The sequence below is a fragment of the Barbus barbus genome, assembly GCF_936440315.1.
Source record: "Barbus barbus genome assembly, chromosome: 25".
Classification (NCBI taxonomy): Eukaryota; Metazoa; Chordata; class Actinopteri; order Cypriniformes; family Cyprinidae; genus Barbus; species Barbus barbus.
In genome coordinates, this window is record NC_136753.1 from 28,940,285 (window position 1) to 28,961,683 (window position 21,399).

The window sequence follows — 21,399 nt, forward strand, 5'->3', positions numbered from 1 at the left end:
TAAGGATATTATTAACTGTATTTATATTTACTTTGAAAACTGAAGCTCGCAATTATGGTAAGAGGCGTTTCCGACGCGTGCTTGTGGTGTTCGGCCAATCACAATGCACTGTGTCGGATGGCCAATCAGAGCAGACTGTGCTTGTCGGAAAGAGGGGTTTTGTTAAAATTATGTGTTTGAGAGAGGTGGGGCATAGAGGAACTACAATAATGTACAGTATTTTAAAAATAATGTGTTTTTTTAACATTAAAGCATGTCAACATATTCTGTCACACCAAATGCACAAAATAATGATCTTTAAAATAGCATCATATGACCCCTTTAATGAAAATACTGTTCATTGCCAGTTCATGTCCATTAATATAACATATACAACTTTTGATTTTGAAATCAACATCAGCTCAGCATCGACAAGATTAATAAATGCAACATACACTGAACAAAATTATAAATGCAACACTTTTGTTTTTGCCCCCATTTTTCATGAGCTGAACTCAAAGATATGACTTTTTCTATGTACACAAAAGGCCTATTTCTCTCAAATATTGTTCACAAATCTGTCTAAATCTGTGTTAGTGAGCATTTCTCCTTTGCCGAGATAATCCATCCACCTCACAGGTGTGGCATATCAAGATGCTGATTAGACAGCATGATTATTTTAGAGTGGCCACAATAAAAGGCCACTCTAAAATGTGCAGTTATATCACACAGCACAATGCCACAGATATCGCAAGTTTTGATGGAGCGTGCAATTGGCATGCTAACAGCAGGAATGTCCACCAGAGCTGTTGCCCGTGAATTGAATGTTCGTTTCTCTACCATAAGCCGTCTCCAAAGGCGTTTCTGAGAATTTGGCAGTACATCCAACCGGCCTCACAAGCAGATCACATGTAACCACACCAGCCCAGGACCTCCACATCCAGCATCTTCACCTCCAAGATTGTCTGAGACCAGCCACCCGGACAGCTGCTGCAACAATCGGTTTGCATAACCAAAGAATTTCTGCACAAACTGTCAGAAACCGTCTCAGGGAAGCTCACCTGCATGCTCGTCGTCCTCATCGTGGTCTCGACCTGACTGCAGTTCGTCGTCGTAACCGACTTGAGTGGGCAAATGCTCACATTCGATGGTGTCTGGCACTTTGGAGAGGTGTTCTCTTCACGGATGAATCCCGGTTTTCACTGTACAGGGCAGCTGGCAGACACGTGTATGGCGTCGTGTGGGTGAGCGGTTTGCTGATGTCAACGTTGTGGATCGAGTGGCCCATGGTGGCGGTGGGGTTATTTTATGGGCAGGCGTATGTTATGGATAATGAACACAGGTGCATTTTATTGATGGCATTTTGAATGCACAGAGATACTGTGACGAGATCTTGAGGCCCATTGTTGTGCCATTCATCCACGACCATCACCTCATGTTGCAGCATGATAATGCACGGCCCCATGTTGCAAGGATCTGTACACAATTCCTGGAAGCTGAAAACATCCCAGTGCTTGCATGGCCAGCATACTCACCGGACATGTCACCCATTGAGCATGTTTGGGATGCTCTGGTCGTCTGGATATACGACAGCGTGTTCCAGTTCCTGCCAATATCCAACAACTTCGCACAGCCATTGAAGAGGAGTTGACCAACATTCCACAGACCACAATCAACAACCTGATCAACTCTATGCGAAGGAGATGTGTTGCACTGCGTGAGGCAAATGGTGGTCACACCAGTTACTGACTGGTTTTTGGACCCCCCAATACAGTACAATTGCACATTTTAGAGTGGCCTTTTATTGTGGCCAGCCTAAGGCACACCTGTGCAATAATCATGCTGTCTAATCAGCACCTTGATATGCCACACCTGTGAGGTGGATGGATTATCTCGGCAAAGGAGAAATGCTCACTAACACAGATTTAGACAGATTTGTGAACAATATGTGAGAAATATGCCTTTTGTGTACATAGATCTTTGAATTCAGCTCATGAAAAATGGGGGCAAAAACAAAAGTGTTGCGTTTATAATTTTGGTCAATGTTGTTGTGCATCATTCTGAATTGAGGTGAGTTTTTTTTTTTTTTTTTTTTTTTTTATAATAATCTCAATTCAGTCCAGAATTTAAATTGAGGTTGTAAATATTGCACCATTTAATGAAGTAGAATTAAAATGAATTGAAATGATATAAATACTACTTATAGAAATTTGGATTTAGATAATATCAGCATATGAATTATACATACTAGTTTATATATTTTGTCACTAAATAAATAAAATAAAAACTTTTCATCCTAGAACGCATAACATTGTTCTTCCTGTCATTCAATGTCATATTCCAATTCAATTAAAATTCCCACTAATAAATGAAAAGGGAGCTAATTTTTCAGTTCATCATTGCTATCCAATATGAATCATAAATAAAAGCGCTTGATTGAGGGATAAATAGATGCATTTGAACATACATATTATTTTATATATTTCAGTATAAATTAAATTTGTGGACCAGGGTGGAAGAACACTTCACTTCCCAGAATGCATCACTTCATGCCAGTCCAAATTCAATTCATAGTCAATAAATGGAAAGGGAGTAAATTCTTCAATTCATCATTGCTATCCAATTTGAATGAGGGAAACAAAATGCATTTCTGGCCCAATTTTGAGTATGTAGTATGTACTATCGTACAGTCTACTGTTTATTATACATATTTAAAGATGAAGAGTGCAATTTTTCTTTGCTTTTCTATTGTTTACCGTATTCCTCATTTAAAATGATTCTCAATGCATTTTCTCCAAATATTTTATTAATAATTACTATGTTACTAATCACAATATTTTTGCTAGCTTATCTTGGTTATGAAAAATAAGAACAATGGTGTACATAACAAACAGTATAATAAATACAATATAAGAAAGAAATTAACAGTGCTTTACTTTTTTCATATTAAATCAGTTTAACAAGCATTCAAGTAAGAAATAAAACAGAAATTAAATAATAAAAAGGTAAAAATAACCACAGTCTTTTGTGCATTAATTACAAATATTAAAGCCAAAAAATATATATTCATGCATGTTCTTTTTAAATAATATTTAATAAGAGTAGGCCACTTTATTTACAGAAAAAAACAGTACATTAAAATGTATGATGTTGGCCTATTTAATCACATTTTAAAAAAAATGATTATTTTATTTTTATTCATTTTTATGAATAATGAATAAGTGTAAAACCAGCTCAACATGAAGAAGCAACTAGTAATAGTTTCCAACTAGTAAGCCAATCTGAAAAGTGCAAACAGTGTGTCTGTAGTGCAATCCAAACATTTGTTTGAGCAACACTGACTCAAGCAGCCTGTTGAAAGCAAAAAGCAGCTATCATGATTTATTCAAGATTGATTCAAAATGCAACTTATGTAATGCTTCTTTTTTGCATTAGTTAGCGTGTTATTGTGACAAACTTGAACGCGTTTAGTTGGGTTTTCCCAAACGATAACATGATGAATGCTAGCATCTAAGAATGTTTAATGTTCACAAATAGATTTAATAGCGTGCTAAACAATAACAATTAGTTTCTCAGATATAAAATATCCTTTTTTTATAGTACAAAGTACATCCTTTTGTAGTTCACAGCATACGTGAGTCTATGGCTGCAGAATCATAACAGCTTCTATAAAATCATACATACTAGGCTATATGACTGCAAAATCATAGTTGTTTTTTTCTCAAACTGTAATTCCAGACTATAATGTTTGAATATGATAGGCAATTCATTGTATTAAAATTTCTTTCGACGTGATGTTTTCATGCTCTATATAAAACAATAAAAGTAATATGAGAGTACACTGTAACATGATGAATGCTACGAGTCTAAGTATGTTTACAACATGTTTATGATTAATAGCCCACTCTGTTCAAAAATAGATTTAATAATGTACTAAACAATAATAATTAGTTTCTCAGATATAAAAGGTCTTTTTTTGTTTACGATAGTACAAAGTTTGTGTGAGTCTATAAAACCTATATATATATAGATGCTCCTGATGTTAACCTGCTCACAAATGTTTTTGGTTGTTTGTATTTTATTGAATCTGGTACCTGAACCACAGATGAATCCTGATGACTTTCTTCTGATGTTGGTACAGTACTCTCAGAGGAACACAGTTCAACTACACTGATATTCTATGGAAAAACAAGATCCTTGACTACTGATTTTTTTTTTTTCTTGAATCCATGGACATAAGTAAATGTCAGGTACTTGTTGAACAGAATCTGTTGCAGGAACGAGTCAAAGTCTCTTCACATCTCTGTGGTTAGATCAGTGTGCACAATAATGTGTCTTTGACCTTCATTATGTATGTTGTGATTATACTGTTGTAAATAAAATACAAATAATTAAAAAAAAACATTTTTTTCAGTCTCCTCACACTCTCTCTCTTACCTGTCTCAGTCACAGTCACACTGATGGGCCATTAGCAGCCTTTAGGGGAGGGCCCTTTGTCTCTCAGGTGAGAATCACTTAATATTCAAAGCCATTACCACTCCCTCGCATATTGGCTTTCAATCACAAAACATGTCTTTAAAAATTTAAATTAATATATTTTGTTCTGTGAATGATTAAGCAGAATGTTTTTCGCATAACTGTGAAGTAAATATTCTAGCCTACAAGACTGACTACACAAAAGTCTTATTCAGGACTATTTAGTGTGGGTTTTATGGCCTTATTTCAGCTACATTTTTTTCCCCAAAACTTACTAACCACGCATAATATTTTTTTTTTCTAAAAAATGCAAACATGTACATCCATCTTGGACACATATTATTGTAACACAGTTTGTGCTGAATACAAAAAAAAACATGTTGGTCAATAGTATGTAACTGAAATAAGCACAAACATCAGGGCATGTCAAAACATCTCAAGGGCCCCAAAATCACCTCAGACCCCAGAGGGTTAAAGAACATAAACAGGTTCCCTCTCGTGCAACCAAAAAGTATGCACATAAAACTGTCTCACCCGATCCAGTGTTTATGTGGAGGCCGAGCTTTGTGCGTCTCCTACAAAGCGCCAATCTTAGGTAAGAGATAAATGAGTGTAATTGCGTGTTCCTCCACGGGCCTAATTTCCAGCCCAATCACCAGAGTGATTAATCATGGAGCCAGAGCGTGCGTAAAGTTTTAACGCACAAGCCGCAGCGTCTCCTGGCCTCCGCAGGCGTCTCTTGCTCACCTAAGCCAATTTAGTCGACACAACGCATTGGGGGACCCTGGGGTAGCGGACTACAAATCACGTAAACATGCTACAGGTTATCGTAACACTATTACATCGCTGAAGCTGCAGCAGCGGGCTTCCAAAGAGTCCTTCATTTAATGAGAGAAATTTATTACAAATATCCGTTACCGGATTGCACTTTACCTGTGTATTTGGGGGACAGACACGCTTGGGATTTTTCACCTTAAATGCGCTTCAGAAACAGCAGGTATTATGGCCCTTTGGTTTGAAATAGTCCTGCTGAAAGATGAAACGTCTTCTGAGCTCTTATGGACTCAAACGGCATCTTCTTCAGTATATACTGGTATTGTGTTGCGCTCTGTCTTTGTTCTGTCCAGTGAGTCGGCCGGATGAAAAGCAGCTCCACAGCGTGACGCTACATCACAGGATGCATGGTGATTGTTAAGGTATGAACACCACCCATATTGCTTTGAGTTTCCACAAAAAAACCTCCAACTCTGGCTCATCTAACAAAAAAAAAAAACATGCTCTTTTGTGTCTCCCTTCTTTCAGGTAGACTGGTAGACTTTTACTTTATTCTACTTGGTAACCCTTAAAAAGTCACTGCTTGTGATTCTGTGGCTTCTCACAAAAGTTTCCTTTTAGTTCTAGTGCTTTCCATGAACAATTTTGAGTAGGCTAATGTCAACATGAAATTTAAAATCATCCAGCCTTTCTAACACACACACACACACACACACACACATATACATACACAAAAGTGAGGACACCTCTCACATTTCGGCAATCATTTTAATATATCTTTTCAAGGGACAATTCTATAGAAATGAAACTTGGATATATTTTAGAGTAGTCAATGTGCAACTTGTATAGCAGTACAGATTTACTGTCCTATGAAAATAACTCAACATACAGCCATTATTGTCAAAAAAGCTGGCAACAAAAGTGAGTAAAACAGCTATACGTCGTTTAACCATGCAAAGCCACATGTCCTGTTCATCATGTTCATGTTTTTGTCTGCTTGTCAGGACTATACAAATTTGTGAATCTTGTTTTAGAGCAGTTAAAATTTGGTGCTTTGAGTACAATTCTCTCATACTAACCTCTGGATGTTCAACATGGCACCTCATCTCTCTGAGCATTTGAGAATTAAAATTGTTGCTCTCCACAAAGATGGCCTAGGCTATAAGAAGTTCGGCAACACCTTGAAACACCCTGAGTTACAGTATAGTGGCTAGTGGCATACAAAGGTTTTTCAAGATGGGTTTCACTCGGAACAGGCCTCGCAAGGGTCAGTCAAAGAAGTTGAGTCCTTGTGCTGTGCATCAGGTGCAGAAGCTGGCTTCAAAAAACAGACGCATGAGTGCTGCCAGCATTGCTTTAGAGGTTGCAGAATTGGAAGGTCAGCTTGTCAGTGCTCAGACCATACGCTGCACACTGTAACAAGTCGGTTTTCATGGCAGTCATCCTAGAAGGAAGCCTCCTCTGAAGCTGGCTCACAAAAAAGCCTGCAAACAGTTTGCTGAAGACAACCTGGCCAAGAGCATGAATTACTGGAACCATGTCCTGTGGTCTAATGAGTCTAAGGTAAACTTGTTTGGATCAGATGGTGTCTCCCTGGTGAGGAGTACCAAGAAAATTGTGTCTTGCCTACAGTCAAGCATGGTGATGGTTAGCATCATGGTCTGGGGCTGCATGAGTGCTGCTGGTACTGGGTAGCTGCGGTTCATTGAGGGAAACATGGATTCTAACATGTACTGTGACATTCTGAAGCAGAAGATGATGCCCTCCCTTCAGAAACTTTGGCGAACGGCAGTTTTCCAACATAATAATAACCCCAAACACACCGCTAAGATGACAACTGCCTTGCTGATGAAGCTGAAGGTGATGGAGTGGCCAAGTATGTCTCCAGACCTGAACCCTATTGAACACCTGTGGGGCATCCTCAAGCAGAAGGTGGAGAAGCACCATGTGTCTAACATCCAACAGCTCCGTGATGTCATTATGGAGGAGTGGAAGAGGATGCCAGCAACAACCCGTGCAGCTCTGGTGAATTGCATGCCCAGGAGGATTAAGGCAGTGCTAGATAACAATGGTGCCCCTACAAAATACTGAAATTTTGGACACAGTTTTGACATGTTCACTTAGGGTGTACTCATTTTTGTTGCCAGTTATTTGGACAATTATGGCTATATGTTGAGTTATATTTAGAGGACAGTAAATTTGTACTTCTATACAAGCTGCATATTGACTACTCTAAAATATATCAGAGTTTCATTTGTGTAGTATTGTCCCTTGAGAAGATATACTAATTTTTTTGCTGAAATGTAAGGGGTGTACTCACTTTTGTGAGATACTGTATGTATGTATGTATATATATATAAAATAAAAAATAAAACAATATAAAATAAAATAAATGGTGTTACAACCCGAATTCCAGAAATGTTATTTTTTAAATTTGAATAAAATGAAAACTAAAAGACTTTCAAATCTCATGAGCCAATATTTTATTTACAATAGAACATAGAGAACATAAATGTTTAAACTGAGAAATGTTACACTTTTATCCACTAAATGAGCTCATTTCAAATTTGATTTCAAATTTCAGGTCTCAAAACGCTGGCACAGGGGCAACAAAGGGCTGAAAAAGCAAGACATTTTGAAAAGATTCAGTTGGGAGAACATCTAGCAACTAATTAAGTTAATTGACATCAGGTCTGTAACATGATTAGCTATAAAAGGGATGTCTTAGAGAGCCAGAGTCTCTCAGAAGTAAAGATGGACAGAGGCTCTCCAATCTGTGAAAGAGTGCGTAAAAAGATTGGGAAATACTTTAAAAACAACATTCCTCAACGTCAAATTGCAAAGGCTTTGCAAATCTCATCATCTACAGTGCAAAACATCATCAAAAGATTCAGAGAAACTGGAGAAATCTCTGTGCGTAACGGACAAGGCCGAAGACCTTTGTTGGATGCCCGTGGTCTTCGGGTCCTCAGATGACACTGCATCACTCATCGGCATGATTCTGTCATTGACATTACTAAATGGGCCCAGAAATACTTCCAGAAACCACTGTCGGTAAACTCAATCCACCGTGCCATCTGCAGATGCCAACTAAAGCTCTATCATGCAAAAAGAAAGCCATATGTGAACATGGTCCAGAAGCGCCGCTGTGTCCTGTGGGCCAAGGCTCATTTAAAATGGACTGTTTCAAAGTGGAAAAGTGTTCTATGGTCAGACGAGTCTAAATTTGACATTCTTGTTGGAAATCAGGGATGCCGTGTCCTCCGGGCTAAAGAGGAGGGAGACCTTTCAGTGTGTTATCAGCATTCAGTTCAAAGGCCAGCATCTCTGATGGTATGGGGATGCATAAGGGGATATGGTATGGGCAGCTTGCATGTTTTGGAAGGCACTATGAATGCTGAAAGGTATATAAAGGTTTAGAGAAACATATGCTCCCCTCCAGACAACGCCTATTTCAGAGAAGGCCTTGTGTATTTCAGCAGGACAATGCAAAAAAGCTATTACAACAGCATAGCTTCATAGTAGAAGAGACCGGGTGCTAAACTGGCCTGCCTGCAGTCCAGATCTTTCACCTGTAGAGAACATTTGGCGCATCATTAAATGAAAAATATGCCAAAGACGACCACGAACTCTTCTGGAAACCTATATCAGGCAAGAATGGGACCAAATTCCAAAACCAAAACTCCAGAAACGCATAACCTCGATGCCCGGACGTCTTCAAACTGTTTTGAAAAGATGAGGAGATGCTACACCATGGTTAAAATGCCCCCATCCCAACTATTTTGAGACCTGTGGCAGGCATCAAAGTGGAAATGAGCTCATTTTGTGCATAAAATTGTAAAATTTCTCAGTTTAAACATTTGTTATGTTATCTACGTTCTATTGTGAATACAACTGGCTCATGTGATTTGAAACTTTTATAAAATTTTATTCAAAATTAAAAAACGTCCCAACATTTCCGGAATCCGGGTTGTAAAAAGACTAAAAATTTATTTTTCTTTTCCTAAAAATGTTATTTTTTATTTTAATTTTTCTTTTAAGGTATGATATGACATCCTTAAACACTTAAGACACTGTGTAGTTTTATCTGCACATCTTTGAAAGGGTCTTTAGTCTTAATTTTCACAGCTGTCATTAATATTCACATGATTAAATGATTCTCTATCCCTGGGGTTTTATCCAGAAAAACACTGGTAGTTAATTTAATGATTCACAGGTGACTTTAATTATTCACAATTATGAAATTACTAGAACAACTGTATTTCACATGTGCATCATATTTACTGTATGCTTGTATGAAGCATAATTTCATTTGCTTAAGATTTTATTTTAAATTTTTTTTACATAAAATGTAACTAAATGAATTCAAATTGAGTTCCAATGCTTAAAACAATCAGAGAACAACATATAAAATAGTGCTTCAAAAATTCAGCAAAAAGAGAAAACTAACACCACACATGGGAATAAAATCTTTTTTAGTCTTCCAAACTAAACTTAGCTATTTAATGGTTAAATAACTTACAAAAGAAAGCAACATTCATTCTTTTCTATTTCCAAGGATGAAAACGGAAGATGACAAAAGCCCTTCTAACACACAGCCAAAAATGTAGTACAATGGTTACCAGTTCTGTACAACAAAAAAATCTCTGAGAATCCTTAATCCAGCAATAACAGTCCTCATTCAGCGCCTCTATTGTGGAGCGAAGCCCTGGAGAAGAAGTGCGCAAAGACACACAGAAAGGAGAAGTGCATACAATTTTCCATGACATCTCAAAGCAAACAAACCTTTTGTTGTTCTTTATGTTTCACGGCCACTCTAAAAGAGGGCAGGAAAACGTTCGGCGGATCAACAAATAAACAGAGCTTTGAGGACAAAAAAAAAAAAACTACTTAAAAATAAATTCCAATAATTCCAGTCAGAGAGAGAAGAATCGGGGTGATAAAGCATCATTGTCATGACAAAAATGTAATTATTTAAAAAAAATCTTTGAGAATTTTTTTTTTCTTTTTTAATTTTTCTAATTTCAAACAAATACAGCCCCTTTTCCCCTTTAATTAATTTACATGTTTCAATTGTTTTATGTAATCGCAATCATGCATATGTCAATTATCTCACATTGTGACTACCACCATTGAAAAGCACATGTTAATGGCTGCATCTCATTATATCTTGAATAAAAGGACATGGCACAGTCAAATAAAGTACCTGCTCAATGTCAAATGTTTGGATTATCCGAAATTATTGGAGCGCCATTCTATAGATTTTCATGGTCAATGGCAGTCTGAAGTAAAAAACCTACTTGATGCTTTCTTCAGATGAACATTTAGTGTACTGTACTTCATAAAAGCCAGTGTAGCTCTATTTCAAAACATTTCAAACTATCTCAAACGCACCTAATGCCCTAGAAACGCACAATACCTTTTAGCTTTCAGTAGGACCAGATAGTTCATTAAAAATTAATTAATCTTTCGTTTCATTTTATAGTATATGTTAATATTTGTTAACATTCAAATTCAACAAGTTGTTAATAAACAACATGAAATAATGAATTCTTCTTCTTCTTATTATTATTATTATTATTATTGATGTTATATTACCAAATACGGTCAAAATTGTATATTATATATTAACATCTGTTAACATTTAAAATCAACAAGAAGTTAATAAATAAAAGAAAATATTGAATAATAATAATTATTAGTATTATTACTATTATTAGTATTACTATAAAAATACAAATATTGTCTGTCTATTTATTTATTTTACCAACTATTGTCATTTTTTTATTATATATATTTATGTTAACATTTAAAATCAACAACATGTACAAGTTAAATTGAATGTTAATTCTGAATAATATATAACATTAGCTAACATTTAAAATGAACAAGTTCATAAATATAAAATAAATTTAATAAATATAATTATTATTAACAAAAAAAAATAAGTAAAAAAAAATTAATAAATGCATTTATTACTATGCATTTATTAATACAATTATTTTATTTTAATTTTCCAAATATTGGCGAGCTTTTCATGGAGAGATTTGTGCACCGTGCCAGTTTGCTAGGCAGCTCACCAGGTTTGGAGCAGAACTTGTAATTTTTTATCTCATCAAAAATGCACTTTTTGTGCTTCACAGAAGACCGTTGGTCAGGTGGGTCTGAAACAGCATGAGGGTAAATAAAAGATGACAGAAGTCTCATTTTTGGAACATGTATTCTTCCATTCCACGAGTAAATAAAAGCTCTGCAACAAGTCGCTACAAAAGCGCTGCAGGTGAGTTTGCTTCACTGCTGCCGTTTTTTCGCGACTAGAGTTTATAAATTGCCTTTGGGACAAAATGTCAGACGGATCATTCTTTCCAATTGAAAAAGGTCCAAAGCAGGAGCAAAGCAATAATGAAACTATTCTGACAAAAACGTGAAAGCGATTGGCTCGGTACTAAATCTGACACACACTGATTGTTCTGCCGGACTCCAGCGCTTCGGTCTGGGTTCAGAGGTCATGCGAGGTCACGGCGCTGTACCTCTCAGACCGGTCGCTTCACACGGCCAAACGGGAAGGAGAGACCAGTGAGTTGAGCCAAACTACATTAGCCCAGTGGGATCAGACGAGATATTGAGCTTGGGAAAAACAAATCTCGTTAGGCGTTGTAAACTGCCGTCAAAGCGAATCAGAGAGGCCATGCTGAGTGTTGCAGTCCCACAATGCAATTAGAATCTGACCATTTCATCACGCTGCACACCTGATGTGTGCCGCGATTGATATATATTAGCGGCGAGCGCAGCTGTCTGAGAGGAACTGGCTGATGTCAGATTACATATGCTTTTCATGGAAATGACAACGTTTCCCTCGCAGGTCCGTATCGCGGCTGACAGCTTTATCAACACGACTAAGTCAGTGTCTCCTGACCGCAGATATCCTATCAAATCAGCAGTAATGATGATTTGTGTGCGGAACAACGGATCTGGTTTCAGACGCAGATGCGATCATGTCGAGGCGTGATTTCTGATTAGACTGATTGATGAGAGCTTTATCTCACCTGGCCAGGTTTGGCGTCCTCGCAGATCGACGCCTCGTAAGGAGTGGCCAGTTCGGGAGGGTTGTCGTTCACGTCCAGGATGCGGATGCTCACCGCCGTCTGAGACGCCATGGACTGGTTATCTGAGGAGAGGCAGATGGAACCATCATCAGAGCCATCGCAACTGGACTGGAAGTTATTTGCAGCACTAAACGTTTTTAAAATTAAAAATATCACACTAGTTTGTGTGGGTCAACTGGAGTGACTGGAGGAAGCACACGCTTATAATCTGAATTCACTACACCATACATACAGCATCTGAAAAAATGCATAAACTTACCGTAAATACACTCATTATAAAACACTGAAACATACTATTCATAACAAGTTTCTTTCTTGTTTACCAGTGAAAGTCACTTAGTTTTGTAATAAAGTCAAAAGAAAGAAAATTATATTTTATAACAATATTGTATTGTATAGGATAATACTATAGGAAGACAAAAACAACAAATAAATAAAAAAACACTGAAAATTACTATTCCTAACAAGTGTTGAGTCTTGTTTTGTAATATCTAAGTCAAAAATAAAAGAAAGAATAGAGAAGTTATTTTTTTTATAATGATACTATTATAAATGATATCTAATGCAAGAAAAAATGAAAAGAAAAAAGAAAACAACAGCACCAACATAAACACAGTGAAAAAAATATGTTCCTAACAAGTTTGTTTTAACAGTGGACAGAAACAGAAAGAAAGAAAGAAAGAAAGAAAGAAAGAAAAATAAACTTCATAAATATACTACATGTTACCTAATGTAGGACGAAAAAGCAAACAAACAAAATAAATAAGTAAACACTGAAAAATAATATTTGTAACACGTTTATTTGTCTTGTTTTAGAATTCTGCTATAATTATAATCTAATGCAGGGAAAAACAAATGGACAAAATAAATAAAATAAACAAACAAACAATACAGACAGACAGACAGACAGAGAGACAGACAGACAGACAGACAGACAGACAGACAGACAGACAGACAGACAGATAGACAGACAGACAGATAGATAGATAGATAGATAGATAGATAGATAGATAGATAGATAGATAGATAGATAGATAGATAGATAGATAGATAGATAGATAGATAGATAGATAGATAGATAGATAGATAGATAGATAGACAATAAAACTAATAACTTATGCAGTTTTTTTTTTCTTTCAATAAGAATATCTATTAAAACAAGAAACATATAATACTCAAGAACAGTATGGTTTTGTACTGTTATTGGAAATTGTGCTCTTCCTCACTGTCAGGTTTTCACTAGAAGTTTTTGCAGAGGACACTTGTTTACTGATATGATATATTGCAGACTGACATACAGGCCAGAATATATCACATTACAATCCCAATCACAGGAAACAATGTATCGCACACAGAATGTTACATCTGAAACAAAGAATGCTCTTAACACATGCACCGGTTGTCATGACGACGGCAGAGTTTACTCTGGCCACATCTGTGAGCGGCAGGAAAGAGCAAACCCAAACACTGTGATTTTGTCTCGTTAGATTCCACTGAAACACCGCAGCTGTATTTTGCATCTCAGCTTCATCATGAGTGTATGACACTGACCAGCACAACACAGCCTGCAGATGAGGACGCTTTGGATTTGGGGCTTCAAACCTCCCTAATTAATACGCCCTCAAATAATATATAAACACAGTATGTGTCTGAAGGCACTTCTAACCACTCTCTCAGCAGTGAATTCATCAGGAAGACAATTCTTCTGCTACAGTTTGAGGAAATGAACAATTAGCAACTCATATTCTTAACGAAGACAAACAAGACTATACACAGAAACATTTAGTGCTAAGAGCTCACCGTTTGGGGCTGACACAATGACATAAAAACAAAAAAATGGATTCAATATTGGGATGAAATATCATTTTGATCATGGCCTTATTAAGCTACAATAAAATAGAAATATTATTAGAAAATGTGTACATAATTAGTTCCATTTAAGTTCATATAAGTAAAATTATCTAGTAATTAAAAAAAGCTCTCTGTGTTGGAGGCGACTGATCCTGAGCTCATTTCTGTGCTTCATTATTTCATTAGAAATGTTTTAATTTTCATAAGAGATGCTTCTCAGCAACACATAGGCCACCGAGTGGCCCACCATTCTAATTGTAATGAGACATAATTACCTTTTCCTAATTAACACCGTGTTGCTGTTATGCTTGTGTTTATTTACGAGGATGTACAGCAGTCCACGCAATGGAAATTAGCGTTGCCTAATTTAAATATGCAGTTTCATTGTATTGTTTGCCTTATTTATTATAAAACACAAACATATCTGTAAACCAAATACATTTTTGGAAAACCAATTTCACCCCAACATTTAAAGAAAGAATTAGGGTTTATTTTAATATTATATATAATATCTAACATAAATAAACAAAGAAATGAACAAAAATATATAAAATAAAATAAAAAATAATAATAAAATTGCTAAATATTTATTGTGGCTTAATGACTGCAGTGCTGAAAAAAAATCAAATATAAAATAAATTATTTTAAAACTGAAACTATAAATTCATAATGAATTTTGAATAGAGAAAATATTTAAAAAATCAATGCTCTAAAATTTAAAAAAGATAAATAAATAAATAAATATTGCAAAGTATTAATCGTGGTCACATTTATATACTGCCTGATATTGTTCTGATTTAAATAAAATAAAAAAATGAAGTATTTTAAAACAAATCTTAAAAGCTGAAACTGAATACTGAAAGGGAAAAAGCTATATCATATGAAAAAAAATAAAAATTAAGCAAACAAACAAACAAGTTAAATGGCAAAGTATTCATCACATCATTATTTACCATATTGCCCAATACTGTGCTGATTTTGTTGAATATTGGACAAGTTTTCATGACAATCACCCAAATAAACCAAACACATAATAAGAACACAAAGCTCTGATCAAGTAATACTTTCTCTGTGCTTATATAGAGAAACTTTTTGGGAATTGTTTTTTGGTCTACGCACCTCGTTTGGATTATATTGACGGCGCGGTGAGTGTCTGGCTGCTTTCTTATATAGAGCAGACATCAGAGCTATATTTAACTAGCGATATGCGTCTGCGATATGAAGAGAAGGGATTTGAGCAGATTACAGGCTGCAGGGCTTCTGTTAGTGGCCCAGCAGATGTTGGACGGCCACATATCTTTATGACATATTACCAGTCAGGCACTATATTAGAAAAGATGCTCCTCAATCCTGTTTGAAAGCATGTCGCGGAGCTCGGCACGCCACCTACACAGAAATGTAGTCTTATGGGGTTTGGCAGTACGTGAAATCCAAAAGAACAGGAGGGTGATTATGCACTGCTATCTCAACGATCCTTGTCTCAAACATGTAGATGACACGGCAATAAACACTGATTGTTAGTAACGGCAAATCACAAATGACAACACAATAATAGATTCTTTATAGCAGATGAAGATGCACAATATGACAAAAAAATGTTGCTGATTAATTGCTGTCTCAATGTACCACTGTATTAATTAACATGGAGGTCACAGCATATGTCTAAATATAATAGATAACATATTACACTGAATGAAAACTATGCATCATAATGCAAAATGCAAAAATATTGATTGTGGTAATATTAACTATATTGTGCTGATTTAAATAAAAAGTAAAATAAAATAAATAATTTAACTTTTTATTCATTTATTTTGTAAGTAAACATAATAAAGAAATAATAATATGTCCTTACAAGTCACTGGCATTTTACATTTATTTTGGAAACGCGGAGGTTTTTGCATATGTGTCCAAAAGATCAAATATGAAACTAAATGCATCCTTTCAGTCTTTCATAATAAGCAGTTTAATATAATATTTTGAAATTATAGTGTTCAGAATGGTACTTTGTAAACATATTGTGAGTAAACATTTTAAAAAGTCTAAATAGTCTTGCATGATTCACATCCAGTCATGTTTGTCTCATAAAACAGAAGAAAATAAAGAAAAGAAAGTTCAGATTGCCTTTGGTGCATTTCTGACTCATATGAGCTCCAGCGGGAGTTACGCGCAGCAGACGAAACCTTCTCTGCGTGATAGTTGGCACTGAATTAGCAGAACTGACACAGACTGCAGACCTATGGCCTAAATATTAAACTAAACTCATCTTGTTTTATCGGCTCTCCCGGTTGCACTAACCATGCCTAATGAGCTTCAAATGTTGCGCAAATTGACAAAACAATATCTCTGTCCTCAACCCACGCCTGAAGACATCAGAGACGTCCAAGAGCAACAATTTGGCATGAAAGCAATAAGTGAATTTCTAGTCTGGATGAGCGTGACTCATTTAAAATAGTGCATAAAGGGCTAAATTTAACTTTGATGGTAAAAGCACTGCTGCTTTATTTTCACTGCGTCACGGCCTCTCGAACAGGCGATGTCACATGTAATAAACGTCTGTGAACTCGGGTCATCGCTGCAGATGAAATGTGTGAATCATGTTGCTGAACTTCATCTGTCTCCTCAAGAATAAAACAACCCTGACTAGTACACTTTCTCTCCTTATAAGAGCTGTATGCATTAAAACTGAATGCACTGTGTTTGGAAAATGGAACAGCAACATGTCATGTTAAAAATCTGAGAGTAATTAAAAAACAAAATTATCTAAATACAATAAATGCATGAATGCATGCATGAATGAATGAATGAACAAATGAATGAATGAATTAACGGATGGATGAATGAATGAATGAATGAATGAATGAATGAATGAATGAACAAATGAATGAATGAATTAACGGATGGATGAATGAATGAATGAATGAATGAATGAATGAACAAATGAATGAATGAATTAACGGATGGATGAATGAATGAATGAATGAATGAATGAATGAATGAATGAATGAATGAATGAATTGACGGATGGATGAATGAATGAATTAATTAATGCATTTGTTGTTAGTAATATAATTACAAGTAAATCATGTCTGATGAACTTTAATAACTCTAAAAACACCAATATTTTCTTAAATTTATAACATAATTGATAACATTTTCTTAAAATCATTCTTAATAAAATCAATTATTTGAGAAGCAAACTTGCAAGAGATATTAAGGCATATTTTTGGAGAATATATCTTGAATTATTTTCCTAACCGTAATATTATAAAATTAGAAAAACAGCATAATAATTAAAATAGAAATATAAAATAAAATAAAATAAAAATAATAATGATGATGATAATAATAATAATTAAATTAAATCATTTAATTTATTGCAAAAAATTAAGTTTTGCATTAAAAACAAAAACATCCTTAAAATAAAAATCTATCTGAGAAGCAAAATTGTATGATATATTAAGACTGTAGAGAATGTGTCTTGAATCAAGTTCATTTTTCTAAATATAATATTATAAAGTTGGAAAAACAGTATAATAATTATATTTTTTAAAGTATTATTATTGCTATATATAAATAGTTAATTCAATACTTTTTAGTAATATATTTGCAATTAAAAAGTAAAACAAGTCTGATGAACTACCATAATTAAAAAAAAGGTTTTCTTATTTTTTCCATTAAAAAGATATAACAGCTTGAAAGAGATGAGAACAGAGACTGTTTTCAGAGATTACAACTTAAATTAAGTTCATTTGATCTAACTCTAAAATTATGAAGTGAGAGAAACAGTATTAAAACGTATATCTCTTGTAGTTTCATTATTATTAATACAATAAATAAATATTTGATTCAATAAATTTGTTTACAAATAACAAGTAAACAAGAAAAATCATGCCTGACGATTTACCATAATAACCCTTAATTAAGGTTTTGCATTAAAAATATATAAAATCCTTAAAAAAATAAATAAACAACTATTTGAGAAGCAAAACTGCATGGGATATATGTGTTTTCATACAATATATCTTGAATTAAGTTCAACATTTCTATTTTTGATTAAAAGTTGGCACAAGTTGTCATTTTCTTCCCTGTTGGATTTTTTTTCTCTTTCTTGTCTTAGCCATAAATCGAACTAAATTTACGTTTACGAGTAAAGCTACATTCTTAATGCAAGGTGCCAATAGGGTGAGAAAATATTTTAAAAATATATATTTTTTATTTTGTCCTTGACGTCAAAGACTGCTCATCAAATCAAACTTTCTGCTATTTTAGAGGTCAATTACTGCATTAACGCATACAAATCAAGAACAAATTATAAATCAAAATGCTGCCATTTGACGTCCAATGCAAAAGTCACTTGAGAAGATGAACTCAGCAGCAGTGAAAGCCACTGGAGCTCCTCCGGTCGTGCTTGCTGTACTTTAGCATTATCATTAAAAATGAAAGCAAGGAGGTTGGCCGTGATTACAGAAATGCCATTTTTGGTTACATATAAACCCTTCTGTATTTCTAATGGCTGGAAAGGGCAAATTTTAGAGCAGGAGCCTTGAAACAGCTTAAAATCCAGAGAGAGCAGTGCAGTGCAGTGCAGTTATTTTTCACTCTCCACACCAAATGTCCTTTCTGTCGAGATAAAGACACAACTGTGTTCATAGTATCTCTTTACCCTAAGGGCAAGACATGATGGTTTTTCCTCTATCACCTGAAAAAGACGAAGCGCGCGAGAGAGAGAGCCTGTCTGCAGTTTGATATCATAGAGCCTATCAAACGCAAAGAAATTATATGTCACTCTTCTTCAGCAGATAGGATTCTGTGGCGAGCCGACGGCCTGCCAGACTTTCTGACAGTAAAACTCCAGTCTGGAAGCATCGTGCCAAGACTTCGCAAAGCAGCCGCCCTGATAACTCCTTCTGGACAGCAAAGAAAATTTCATCTCCTCAAGTCGACTTCTAGCCCCGGAGCGCGGTGCGATCGGTCGACGTTTGCCACGCCTGCTTTAGTAGGACTAAACCCACAGCCTTGAAAAGATTGAAATTGTATTTATTCCCAGCCAACTGAGGCATACTGAACTGCGCTTCTGTGCATGATCAGATTTCTCAGATTTTGTCTGAAATATCATATTTACTAATATCTCTAGCAATGGCTCGTGAAACGCTCGCCGCACATCGATCTGCAGACGTAACTCTTCGATGAACACTCATTACGCTCTTGAGTGGAGTGTGAAATTTTAAAATACGAATGTACGAGGGAATTATGAAAAACGTTTCCAAACTGGCCACTCGACGCCTCATTGCCCAGCGACTCCAGATCCCATGTATTCTGCAGTGAACGAGCACAGGCTGAAATTCACTGGGAATTCTGATTAAGCCGTTGACTTTGCTAAAGCTGCTACTTCTTTTTCTGCAAAAAAGGACTTTATCTTGCAGCAAAACCCTGGTATTCGTGTCTGAGATTGAGATTGAAGTGCTTCCTCTCAACTTTAATTCGACAAATTTTGACTAAAACCCAAGATGTGATGCAACTCTTAGAAAGAGCGATCATACGTCTTGAGAAAAACAAATAGTTTAAGACTCACTTTAAGGATCTGAATGTTAAAGTGTGAGGGTTAAAGGGGTCACAAAATGGAGAAAAAAAATTCTTGACACATTTGAGAGGTTTGCTGCAAGTTTCAGAATTCAAAACTAACTCCCAAGTTTTAAATATGAATTATTCTTTTCTAATTTTCCGAAAACCTGGATTTGAAATTGGGACAAACTTGACTTCACAATTTCTCCTTAACATGTGTTTGATTTCTGCAGAATTTTGCATCAGTAACAGTTTACACTGCTCAACAAGTCTCTTAATTATTTACATTGTGTGTTTCCACTGTGTAAGTTATGATGGAAGTCATGACTCCTTTAATGTTCAGAAATGAAATGACAATTGATGACACGTGCTTAGCTTTTGTTATCGAATGCAATGGTGACATTTTTAGGCGTCAATATATACTTGTAAAGCACTGCACAGTTTCTTAACCCTCATGTTGGAGAGGATTTTCTTTTCCCCAGAAATGCTAGTTAATAGCACTGGACTAAAACATACTAATTTTGCTCACACAGGGTATAACAACCTCCCTCAAAAAAGGGATAATTTCTGTACTTTTTGGGGATTTGTCTGTTATACTTGTGGAGTTTCAATTCAGAAATGACTGGCCAGCAAAAAAGCAAAGAAATTTCATTTTATACTTTATCATTACCAAATATTAGTCTTTTTTTATCAACTTGTTTTCTTTCAATTAGCACAGGTATTACATTTCTTGATGGTAGGTCTCATTGGTTTTGGAGTAAATATTGCAAAAAGGTTTTCCACAAATAATGATATTTTTCACTCAAAAACTGCGATGCATGAGCTCAGATCAACAAGGCTTATAATCAAGAAATACAAAACCTGCACTAATTGAAAGAAAGCAAGTTGATAAAAAGATTGAATCAAAGACAATATAGCACATAATGGCAGATTTACAAGCAATATTTACCAAATTGACACCACATTAGCTAAAGGAATTTCAACACAGCACAAGGGTTAAACTGATTTCTGCGTCAATCTGTAATGCAAAAACAACGTAAATCACTGAGGTTATTTGTTATGTCATGTTCTATATAAACACTATAGTTCATTATCTCAGCATTAACACGCATAATACTTCAGCAAACCCCATATTAAACTGAAAACCATCCCTCTGTTTTGACTTTAAGGGAATTAAGTCTCTAATTTGGGTGCACAGAATTTGGGCCACTTGACTGAAACTCATTTGCGATAGATGGAGTACAGTAAACAGGGTTTTGTACCTGCTTCCACCACGGTAACCGTGATGTTGTGCCAGCCGGCAGTTTCCCGGTCCAGGATCTTTCCCAGAGTGATGGCGCCTGTTACAGGATCGATGTTAAATATCTGCTCCTGGTCTGTGCTCCGGTCTATAGAGAACCTGGGAATAAAGCACAAATAAGGGTTTAAAGAGACTGAAAAATTAGATTTATGTCATCCACTCGAAACTGTTATTTTTCTGTTTAATACCCTTTTCCATAAAAACGTGGAGTGGGACGTAAAGCACTAAAAAGGACATGAAAATGACAACCTGGTCTCATGGCATTTACGTACCTGGGTGCACTTTTTAGCAAGACACGAAATACGTACCAATAACTACATATTACTGCAGTTTCCAAAAGAAACAAAC

At 35.5% G+C, this 21,399-nt stretch overlaps 1 protein-coding gene across 1 annotated transcript in view; it reads right to left on the reverse strand.

Annotated features, from left to right (window-relative positions):
- Positions 1-21,399, reverse strand: part of LOC306844756 (cadherin-22-like) — a 101,039-nt gene that overhangs the window by 29,703 nt on the left and 49,937 nt on the right. Inside the window, exons 8-9 of the mRNA XM_079377135.1 lie at positions 21,014-21,150; positions 12,276-12,397 (exon numbers count right to left, since the gene is read on the reverse strand). Of these exons, the coding sequence (XP_079233261.1) occupies positions 12,276-12,397; positions 21,014-21,150 (259 nt within the window). The remainder of the gene's footprint in view (positions 1-12,275; positions 12,398-21,013; positions 21,151-21,399) is intronic.